The 12,687-nt window shown below is 35.4% G+C and overlaps 1 protein-coding gene across 1 annotated transcript in view; it reads right to left on the reverse strand.

The window, feature by feature from the left end:
* KLHL1 (kelch like family member 1) overlaps positions 1-12,687 on the reverse strand; it is a gene marked incomplete at both ends in the record, with an annotated part of 384,888 nt that overhangs the window by 237,324 nt on the left and 134,877 nt on the right. The window contains one exon of the mRNA XM_080917315.1: positions 5,240-5,376. Within this exon, the coding sequence (XP_080773441.1) occupies positions 5,240-5,376 (137 nt within the window). The remainder of the gene's footprint in view (positions 1-5,239; positions 5,377-12,687) is intronic.

A 12,687-nucleotide genomic window follows, 5' to 3' on the forward strand; every position in this document is an offset into this window, starting at 1 on the left:
CCAGAGTTGTTGTATTAGTTTGCAACCCCACCAACAGTGGAGAAGTGTTCCTCTTTCTCCGCAACCTCGCCAGCATCTGCTGTCATCTGAGTTTTGGATCTTGGCCAATCTGACTGGTGTGAGGTGGAATCTCAGGGTTGTTTTGATTTGCATTTCCCTGATGGCTAAGGATGTGGAGCACTTCCTCATTTATTTCTCAGCTATTCAATATTCCTCAACTGAAAACGTTTTGTTTAGCTCTGTACCCCATTTTTTAATAGGGTTATTTGATTCTCTGGTGTCTCGCTTTTTGAGTTCTTTGTATACTTTAGATATTAGGCCTCTATCTGATGTGGAGTTGGTAAAGATCTTTTCCCATTCTATTGGCTGCCGTTTTGTTTTCTTGACAATGTCCTTTGCAATCTCATTAAGTCCCATTTGTTAATCTTTGACCTTAGAGCTTGAGCCATTGGTGCTTTCTGACATTTTATTCAAATCTTTCTCAGTTATGCCCAGGGATGAATGAGGGAAGGTTCCAACACTTTGCAATATATCACCTGTATCAGCAAAATGCCATGTAGAATTTAGCTTTTCTTTTTCCTTATTTATGGTTTCCAAATTCTACAATTAATAAAGACGTCATGTTTCAGAGATGCAGGTATATAAGTAGAGGGCCTATAGTGAAGCAATGAAGATGGTGAACTTTCAAGACTTTTGGCTTCTTATAATTCTAGACATGAGAAAAAAACTTCAAAGCTGCTGTAAACACAGGATTAATGGTTGTTTACCAATAAGGCCCTGCTGTTAGACTGAATGGCTCAAAAAGTTTAAGGTCTGATCAGGACATATTTACCCATCAGTTGTGGGCCAATCAGCATTCTGCTTTTCTTCAACATGGCAAAGCCTAGATGAGGAAACCCCCTATGAGAGTAAGAAGACCGCTAGCACTCGAGCGAAAGCTGGGGCTCAAGGTGGTTTTTTTTCTTTCTGTTTTGTGGAGCTTCTTCTTTATTTCTTGTTATATGTCTTTCTTCACCCCTAATAGAATCTTTCTTCAACTGATGGTTCTGTCTGTTTTATTCATGCTTCCTCTGTGGGTACCTGTCATGCTCCAGATTTTGCCTGACTTTTAACTTTTTTTTTCAATTATATTGTATATTCTCAGTATTTACATTTCAAATATTATACCTCCCCACTCCTTTCCCTCCACCACCTCAAATTGCTTCCATGAAGGTGCTGTCTCTCTCAATCTTCCTCTCCACCCCAGTGCCTTGGCCTGTTGATGATGTTATTTTTCCCATGAGGGTGCAAACTTTTCAGCTCATTCAGGCCTTTCTCAAGCTCTTTCATTGGGTTCCTGTGTTCAGTCTGATGGTTCGCTGCAAGCATCCTCATCTGTATCAGTATTGTTCTGGCAGAGCCTCTGAGGAGACATCCATACCTGGTTCCTGCCAGTAAACACCTCCTTGCATCAGTAATAGTGCTTGGCGTTGGTGGCTACATAAGAGGGTGGCTATCCAAGTGAGGCAGTCTCTGTAGATATTTTCTTCAATCCCTGCTTCCTTTTGACCCTATGTATTTTGTTCTCCCTTATAAGAAGGACAGAGGCATCCACATTCTGTCCTTCCTTCTTTTTGAGCTTCATAAGTTCTGGGAATGGTTTCTTGGGTATTCTGAGCTTTTGGAATTAGTATTCATTCATAAGTGAGTACATACCATGAGTGCTCTTTTGTGACTAGATTACCACACTCATGATGATAGCTTCAAATTCTACCATTTGCCTAGTAATTTCATGAACTTGTTGTTTTTAATGTCTGAGTATTACTCCATTGTGTATATGTACCACAATTTCTGTATTCATTCCTCTGTTGAAGGATATCTGGGTTCATTTATTAGCTTCTGGCTATTATAAATAAGGCTGCTATGAATATTGGTAAGCATGTGTCCTTGTTAGATGTTGGAGCTACATTTGGGTATATGCTTAGGAGTGGTATAGCTGGGTCCTTAGGTAGTACTATGTCCATTTTTTTTGAGTTACTACCAGACTAACTTCCAGAGTGGTTGTACAAATTTACAATGTCACCAACAGTGGAGGAGTGTCCCCCTTTCTCTACATCCTTGCCAGCATCTGGTGTCTCTTTAGGTTTTAGTCTTAGCCATTCTGACTTGTGTAAGGTGGAATCTTGGGGTTGTTTTTATTTTTATTTCCCTGATCACTGAGGATATTGAGCATTTCTTTGGTACTTCTCAGCCATTCGAGATTCCTCAGTTTAGAAGTCTCTATGTAGCTCTGTACTACATTTTTAATAGGATTATTTGATTCTCTAAAGTCTAACTTCTTGAGTTCTTTGTATATATTGAATACTCGCCCTCTATTAGGTGTAGGATTGGTAAAGATCTTTTCCCAATCTGCTAGTTGCCATTTTGTATTCTTAACAGTGTCCTTGGACTTACAGAAGATTTGCAATTTCATGAGGTCTCCTTTGTTGATTTTTTGATCTTAAAGAGTAAGCCATTGGTGTTATTTTCAGGAAAATTTCCCCTGTGCCTGTGTGTTCTAAGTTCTTCTCCACTTTCTCTTCTATTAGTTTCAGTGTACCTGGCTTTCTGTGGAGGTCTTTGATCCACTTGGATTTGAGCTTTGTACAAAGAGATGAGAAGTGATCGATTTTCGTTCTTCTGCACTCTGACTGCCAGTTGAACCAGCACCATTTATTGAAGAGGTTGTTTCATTGAAGAATGTTTTAGCTCTTTTTTCAAAGCTCAAGTGACTGTAGGTGTGTGGGTTCATTTCTGGGTCTTTGGTTCTATTCCATTGATCTACCTGCTTGTCTCTGTACCAATACTAGGCAGTTTATATCACAATAGATCTGTAATACAGCTTAAGGTCAGAGATGGTGATTCTCCCTGGATTTTATTTTTTGTTTATATAGAGGCCTTTTAATTTTTCAACTGGTTAAAAAAGTAAATCAGTTCAAGACCTGCTTTGGGTAACAGGCAGTGGGAAGAATGAGTTTAAAAAGTGAAAGTGTTTTATTTTCCTACTTGCTCATTCTTTGGGAGGAATGTAATTTTTTTAGATCTTTTCAAAGAAGTCTTCTAGATCAAGAAGATGATAGCCTGCTAGACACATGTTGGAACAATGTATTCTTTCCTTTGTGTACAAATGAACACTTGCTTTCTTCTATTGTTTTAAGTTTTACTTTTTATGTAACAAATCCAAGTATATAGTTGATATCATTCCTATAAGTTCTCTAATCTTACCATGTAATTTCATTACTTATCTAGTAAACCTACTTAAGCATACAATTGTAAATATGTTAATTCCCTAATAAACTGTGTTTATAGGCAAATGCCACAGTAGGGGAAAAGTCCATAATATCAGTGAAAATGGGAGGCAGATTTCTATTCCTACTTTTTTTTTCCTGAACCTAAAACCATATTTGGGCCATTACATTCAGCAGAAAGTTTTGAAACATCTATCCTTGTATAACAAGATAGCGAGTGTCTTTGGTCTCATTTTGCTCTATGCAAAGGTTAATTGGCCAGAGAATAGAAACCGGATATGGGCACTGGGCTTCCCCTTTCTGGAATGATTCCTCATATATTAGCTATACTACCCCTCCCCCATTCTAGGAAAAAGTATATGAACTTTACAAAACATTTATTAGTTTTCTTATTTTAAAAATGCATACATTTATAATGTTGGTTCTGGTTCCTCTCATACCCTTCCATTGCTGTCTTGCTTCTTTATTATTAACACTTTGTAAGCTCCCTCCTCATATCCGTTCCTTTACGGACCTCAGTGACTTTATGTGAACCATAGTCAAGACCACCAGTTTTTGAAGCATCTCCTGGAGATTGGTGAGCTCATGTCATTGTCAAAGTGGAGACAGATTCCATAGAATCTACCAGTAGCCAGACATTGATGGGGTGTCTTAGACTGTTCTGTGAATCGCTCTGTATTCATACTCCACTGATAAGATTATGGTTTGTGACTAACTGACTTAGAGATATAAACATTGTAATAAAATTGTGAAGTTCTGAATGGTCCCCTCTATATGAGAAAAATTTAGACAGGTGTTTTAATGCTCATTGATCTTAATTTTCCTAGAGTCTTTTATTGAATTGCACACCCAAATTCTTCATTTTTTGAAATGTGTTTTCAAAGATCTTTTTCCAGTTTAATATTCAGAAAGCATTTTTTCTCACTGCCTTAAAATACAGCCTCCAGGAATTGGTAAATGTTGAAACTCCCCTTTAGAACAAAGATATGCAAAGATGGCCTTTTCTCTATTAACTTAAGTAGACAATACAAGGAGTTATGTACTTTCTTCCTCATCTCAGTGCTTGAAAGCCTGTTCCCTTAATTCAATACAATTATAGTCAAACTGAATCAAGGGCTTTTCCTATGATTCCAATAGCCTTCGAAAAGTCTTAGATTTTTATAGTGAAAGTTTTATATTTCAAAATTACTGAGAAGAAGAATGTCTGATTTCACATCACATAGCTGTAGCTGATTTAAATCTACACAATTTTCATGTATTTATCATTTCTTTATATATTTCTAGTAAGACATTAATCCATTTTTTCCTTGTAACTCTATGTGAAAAGAATCTTCAGGAGAGGAAAGTGTTGCCTTATTTATTACATCATTCTTCTTTGGTACAGCTCAGAATTGGACATATTTGAGAAACACAAAATTTACAACACTATGTATTTTCAAATAATGTAATGACTAAAGAAATATAGAAATATGGTAAATTAGAAAATTTTTTTCTAATTTTTAAGTTTAGTGATTCTCCAAATTCTACTTATCATTACTGTACATTTTTAGCTCAGTTGTCATGTCAATATAGAGGTCATAAAAATATAATATTAAATTATTACAATAAAAGATGAAATATATCATAAGTCATTTCTAAAGAGAATCTTTTTATATGGTTAATGTTCTGGCCAACTATGGAGATAAGCAACTTTGAATTTAATGATTAACTCAATTTCTTTTTAACTTCATTCCAATCACAATACTTATTTTATTTATGCCTCTAATCCTGTGCAAATATTTTGTGAAAAATACAAAAACAAATATCTTTATACACTTGTGATTTTGATAAATATAATAACCAATTTTCCCTATTATATAGTTTATAAGAAAAAGTTTATGATAAAAATTCAGTTATTTTTAGCTTTGAAAGACCTAAAGCTGGTGTTAAGATAAACATAGTATCGATATGATTTTATAATTATTTTAGTGTACCTGTATATGCAAATTGAACAAGATCCCAGAGGGCATTTGGGTCTATGCCTTCCATCTTGATCTCCTCCTGCTTGGCTTCACAGACATCACTTGTAAACATGGCAGCAAAGTAGTCAGAGACAGAACTCAGAACAAGCCTGAAAGACACACAGCATCAGTTTTAGGCAGTGCACATAAAGCACAGCACATTGAGTTCAGCAGATACAGTGCAGAACAATGAATCAACCATCAGCAATTTGATCAAATTCTAAGTGTAAAATTTAAATTTAAAGAAGTTAAATTGTTTTCTAATTTTGGGGAGGTTGTGAATTGTTTGCCAGAGATTTCTAGAAGCATCTAAAAAAATACTCTGTTGCCATTCGCCTCTTTGCCCATCAACATAAGATGTTCCCATCCTGAACAGAAACAAACAAACAAACAAAAGCAAAACAAAATAAGACATAAATTTTGGAATCAGGACACAGAGTCTGAACCTAGAACAGAGAGGAATATGTATTTATTTATTTATTTACTTACTTACTTACTTACTTACTTACTTACTTACTTTTACTACTAGCTAGCAAACTTTCTTCCAAATATTTATATTCTTCAAAGGCTTCTGAAGAAGAAAAGGTCATTTGCTGTATACTGATTAGAATCTGCATTCAATAATGATCTGCTGGGAATTACATATCTCCTTATTAAAACACTAGGCACATTATATGAGTGATTTTGTGATAGACAGGGACGGTAGTTGATAAGTGTTCTAAAATAAGGATACAAAACTTGCTACTGTAGACCCAGTCAGATGCCAGTCACTGCATGTGGCACAGAGTAAATCTATGACTGTTATTTTGGTATGTGAACATGTTCCCAAACATCCTTTTAAACATTCAGGGTTACACACAGAGACTAATTTAGTCCTGTACTGGATAATGAGGAGACTTGACCTGTTGGAAAGAAGTGAGATCTAAGTCTTCATCCCTAATTAAAAAGCTTTTACAACTCCTGAGAATATTGGGACGCTTTAGAGGAGGGAAAGGAAGGAATACAAAGGTTTACTATGTGACATACTGTGATACATTTGATGCTTACACAGCAATATGTTTTGGTTTTTTTGTTTGGTTGGTTGGTTAGTTTGGTTTTTATTTATTTTTTGTTTGTTTTCTTTAGAAAGGGTTGGATAGGAAGGGACAAGGAGATAAGTGGGACTCATGGACCTGTTGTGAAAAACACATAGTCAATAATGAAGTGAAAACAGAAGGAGCATAGAGAGGGGAGTAGTGTTATGAAAGTTATTATTCTATATATGCCATTGCTGGTGCAAGTAAGAATACACTGCATCTAAGGATACCTAACTGGGTTCAGAAAAAAAAGAAGAAAAGAAGAGAAGAGGAGAGAACAAGAGAGGTGAAGATTTGTCCTTCATGACTCTAACATTGATCTGTGACTGTGAGAGTGTGAGAGCTTGAGGAAGTATTGGCAGTTAATTGTTTCTAGGGAAGGACTTTATTTATCACTATAGTCACTGATGAAGTTATTGATAAACCTCTGTGATCCAGTTTTCTTAACTGGGCTCACTTTGTGCAATTTTAATTTGTCTTCAGTGGTTCACAAATAAAACAACAACAACCAAACAAATGTGAAAGTGAGAGAAGAATATGATCAAAAGAAGAACAAAAGAACTGCAGAGGCAGAAATAGAGAAGAGCCTAAGAAAAAGGTCAGGGACAGGCCCACATTGGGATGTATCTCAAGGGGAGGCCCCAAGGCTTGACACTAATACAGAGGCTGTGTAGATATGTAGAGCTCACAAGAATGGACCTATCATGACTGCCCTCTGAAAGACCCAACATGCAGCTGAAAGAGTCAGATGCAGATATTTGCACCCAACCAATGAACAGAAGCTGCTGACCCCTGTGGCTGAATTAGGGAAAAGCTGGAACCTGTGGAGGAGGGAGAATCTGGAGGAGGACCAGCAGTCTCAACTAACCTGGACCTCTGAGATCTCTCAGACATTAGGTCACCCCCAGGCATCAAACACCAGCTGATAAAAGGCCCCCAACACATATACAGCAGAGGGTTGCCTGATGTGGCCTCTTTGAGAGAAGATTTAACTATTCCTGGAGAGAGTTGAGGCCACAGGGAGTGGGGAATGTGGTGGTGTGGGAGGTGGGTACATTCTCTTGGTGACTGGAAAGGAGGAATGGGATGCAGTAGGAGGGAAGACAGGGAAGGGGATAACAATGGACTGTAAAAAAATTAAAGAATAATAATAAGTACAAAAATAAAAATAGAGAGCAGAGTAAGCAAGGGTGGGAAAGAAAAAGGGACAACGATATAAAGAATGAGTATAGTGGCAATCCATTGCAAATATTCATGAAATTATTGCACAGGATAAAATTAAATATAAGCTAATTAACCAAAATACCTTTTCAAAGTCCAATATACATTGTATCCAGTGAGTCATTAAAAACTGATCTACACATCACCCCTGGCTACTATATGACTTCATGATTTCCTGCTTTTGCCCACACTAATCAGTCATCAAACACATTTCTACCATTTCATGGACATTATATAAAATTACAATATGACATTTTTTGCTCCATTCCACTTTAACAAGGATTTAAGTATATCATGTATATTTGGTAATTAAAACATTTATATTCTCTTTATCTAATATTAGTTATTTCTTTTTAAAGCATCAAATTCCTATCAATAGTAGAAAATGGTTTCTTTAGGCTTAATTTAATGTAGCTCCGAGGGAAAAGGTTTCCTATCTTTCATTTACTAGAAATTTTTTCTAGTTTCATCTATAATAAATCATAAAATACTCTTACTTAATGGGGGATAGTTAAATTTATTTCATTTATGAAGAAAACACAATACTTCATTATCATCTACACTTTATTAGTTTTAGTAGAAAATTGGTTTTCATACTTATTATGTTGCAATGTATCATTTATTTATAATTATTTTAGTTTTTAGGATTTATATCATTTTTACAGTGACACACACAGATACATGCTTGTTATTTATTATTAATAAATGTGTATGGTGTTAATCTGTAGTTACTTTACTTAAGTTTCCTGAACTTATGTGATACTGAGGTTAACCACTTTAAACCAAAAATGACAAACTGTTTGCATGCATATCCTCAACTTTACATCCAATTCATTTCCCACTGTGTCCAATAAAATGTTTTTAAAAATTCAGAGTATCCCATCAGCCCTTCATTGTCTCCAATCAATGAAAATGTAGTATGTGCTATATGTACATACCAATATAAAAAAGATATTTTGAATATGTGTCATTGTTACTTTATAAACCTAAAGCCAGGCCACCTGGCTCATACCTGCTCTTTTATTTTTTGAAATGCTAAGCCAGGGTGATCACTACATTGACCTAGTTGCAAAATATTAACAAATGATAAGTAGAAATACCAGCTGGAGAGATGGCTCAGCAGTTAAACTTACTTGCTGCTCTTTCAGAGGAAATGGGTTTGATCCTACCATTCACTTGACATCTCATAATCATCTTTAAATCACTTTTATGAAATATGATATCCTCTTCCTTTACTTAGGGTCACTAAAATGTAGTTCTGTACAAATCTATTAAAGATCCCTATATCCCACTTCCATTTATTATCATGTTTGAAACCGTCAACCTGCCAATTCTCAAAACTACTTTTTCATATATACGTTAGAGCAGTACAGACTTTCTTATCTCAGCCTGACCTCTTATTCAGTGACTTCCTTCTAATCCTTCACCTGCCCTTTGCTGTAGACCATGTCGATTTCTGTGCTTTGCTTCAATATTCATTTTTGGAAAAACCTCTTTTTTAGCACTGCTTCAATAATTTGTATGATGGCTTTAAATGTTACTGTGCTATTGCAGTGCCTATAAAAGTGAAAGACCATTGGCTAAATGTTCTACCAGCATTTGACTGTCTTTGTACTAAAGTCAGTGTACCCTCTCTAAATTTCACACTGACTTATTACCAATTGCTGTTGTGTATTATGGTTCTTCCAAATGACATGGATAAGGTTTTGACTTATTTTCTTGTACTTCTTTCCCTATGTTAAAATCAACAAAAAAAAATATATATTTTAATTTGTTCTAGGTCTATGACCCCCTTTTAAGGCCAAGACATCCTGAATCAGTGTTAACACAGAACAAAGGGAAAGGGACACTTCTAAAAAGCTTCCTTGGCCTGAAAAGCCTGCTGCTCTTCATCTGTCAACAAGTTCCTCACCTCTAGGAGCCAATGATAACTAAGACTACTATATCATGGCCGGAAATGCTGCTTCTGTAAATCACAGTATGTTTATGTGCATCAAATAATCCTTTATCTCCCTGGGAGGATGAAGAACCCTGGGAGGCTGAAGAAGACAAGGACTCACTTGTTTCTCTGCTCTTGAATGCTTTTGTTTCTTCTAACAACATTTTATACATAAACTTGCATGTCTGCTTTCTGTGCTCTGGTGTTACCAAGCCAGTCTCCATGATATCTTTCCTCTCCTCTTTATTTTCACACAGACATCATTTCTGGTACTGGGAAATGATCTGTCTTCACTGACTATCTGATATTTTCCTCTATGTTTATCTTTTGTGCTCCTTTTGTTCAATATTATAACATGTTTGAAAGATAGTGTTCTGAGTGTGCTTTGAAGATAGATGACATATATGCCCATATTTTTGGAGTGTGCATTCTACTGTTACAAATTATTGATTGTATATAACGTGCAGTCGAAACCTTCCATGACTTTGGCTTTAACTTCGCAATATTTTAAAAATGGGGAAAATAAAGATTTTCATTTTCTTTTAGAAGTACTCAAATTCGCTCAAACAGTGCCAGATACAAAACCAAGACAATGAATTTATTATCTTCTCATGCCTGAAATGATAAATACTGCCATTTAATTTATTATGACTATACTTCCCTCTAAAACCTACATTAGTCTTTAATTAATTATACATAGTATGACAAACAAAATTGTTTACTATTATTCAAGATTTTTCAGAAAAATATTTTTTCTCAGTTTTATTTCTGGAGGAAGGCTTAAAGAAAATACAACTTGATACATCTACAAAATTAAGATTTCCAAACTTAAAATGATTTTTTTTAATTCTGGTAAAACATTATCATTGTATTCATTCATGATTTAAATTTTAACTTCACAAATTTATTGCAAATTATTTCATGCAATGACACATAAAATGGATAGTTTTAAGGACATGACAGCTAATGATCTATTTTTGTCTTCCATGCCTTTGCTATCTGAATAAGTTTTATGAGTTTATGATATATACTCAAACATACATTTTCTTCTTTTATCACTCTCTGTATTTACATTTGAAATGTTATCTTCTTCCCCTATATCACTCCAATCCTCCATCCCCTTCCACTTTTCTCCACAAAGGTGTACTCTCTTTCAATCACCCTCTTCACCTCAGTGCCTTGGCATTCCCCTACACTGGGGAAACATGGTCCACACCGGACCAAAGGCCTCTTCTCGCATTGATGCCAGACACTGACATCTTCTGCTACATATGGAGCTGGACCCATAGGTCTCTCAATGTGTGTTCAGTGGTTGGTGTTTTAGTCCATGGGAGTTATGGAGGATTTTTTTCTAATAGACAATAGACAAAATTATAAATTGATGTAATGGATTTCTCTCTCTCTCTCTCTCTCTCTCTCTCTCTCTCTCTCTCTCTCTCTCTCTCTCTCTCTCTCCATATATAAATATATATGTATATACACATATATACATAATGATTTCTCCCTAATCATCTTAGAATTTCAAATAATACCAAACCATGAATGAAATGAGTATTTTTAAAAGAATTTTTGAAATTTAAATATGACATAACTTTTCTTTTTCATTTTATCCCACAAAACCTCCTATATACACCTACTTTCAAAAATTCAAAGAAAATATTCTCCTCCAGTTTTCCACCAACCTTTGTCAGACCTGAAGAGACTGAACCAGAGAGGTTAACTTCCATTCCCTATACATCTCCCCTGCTCATTGAGTCCTCTGGGGCATATCAAGCTGCCCTGAGCCACCTGCTATCTCCAGCGACCCTCCATTCTCCAGTCACCTCTCTGTCCATCTTCATCAGACTTAAGGATCCTGAAACATATAGACCCAATGATCTGGAATAATACAGCACAAAATATTTATCAGAGGCCTGCTGCCTCTGGACCATTGAAGTTAAGTTCCTTCCCAGTACCTGCTACATCATGAACATACAGGGACTAAATCCATCCAGATGGCTAAAGTATGTCAATAAAAGCCAGGCCAAGAAGATACTTTCAGAGGACAGCTGCACTACTATAGCAAGCCTTGGATGTCCTAACACAACACAGGACAAGAAAATGACCTTAAAACCAATTTTGTAATGGTGATAGAGGGCTTTAAACGGGAAATAAATAAATCCCTTGAAAATATAATGGAAGACAAAGTTATGCAGGTGAAGGCAATAAATAAATCTGTGCAACACGAGTAAACAGAAATAGAGAGAAAAAAAACCGCAAACAGGGAATTCTGGATAACGTGAGAGAACAGAAAAAGGGGAACAGAATCAGATATAAGCATCATCAACAGAATATAGGAGATGGATGAGAAAATTGTAGGCATTGAAGATAAAATAGAAGAAATTGATACTTTATTGAAAGAAAATGTCAAATCTAAAAAGATATATATTTTGACAGAAAACATTCAGAAAATCTAAAATACCATGTAAAGTCCTAACCTAAAAATAATTGGAACAGAAAAAAGAAAAGAGTTCCAGCTCTGGGGACATGAAAATATTCCCAACAAATTCATAAAAGAAACTATCCATACCTAAAGTAACTGATTCCAATAAGCACACAACAAGCTTATAGAACTCCAATTAAACTGGACCAGAAAAAAAATGCTCCCTCCACATAATAATCACATATACAAGAAAGAATATAAAAGTAGCATGAGAAAAAGGCCAAGTAAAATTCAAAGGAAGATATAGCAGAATTGTACTTGACTTCTCAACTGAGACACTTGAGACCATAAGGGATTGGATGCATATTATGCAATCTCTAAAGAAATCATAAATGCAAACATAGACTATTATATCCACAAATACTCTCAATCACCATAGATGGAGAAAACAAGATATTTCAGAACACATCCAAGTTTAAACATCATGTATTCTAAATTACAGCCCTGTAGAAAATGTGAGAAAGAAAAGTGAAACTCATGCAGAAAGAAAAGTGAAACTACATCCAAGAAAACACAGGAGATGATTTTTACAAGTAAAAACAAGAGAAGAACACACACACACACACACACACACACACACACTTATGTCAAAAATGTCAAAATAACAGGAAATAAAAATTACTGCTCATTAATATCTGACAATTTCAATGGACTCAAATCCACAATAAAAGACACAGGAGGGCAGGATTAATTTGAAAACAAG

This window comes from Micromys minutus, assembly GCF_963924665.1.
Source record: "Micromys minutus genome assembly, chromosome: 5".
In the NCBI taxonomy this organism is placed as follows: domain Eukaryota; kingdom Metazoa; phylum Chordata; class Mammalia; order Rodentia; family Muridae; genus Micromys; species Micromys minutus.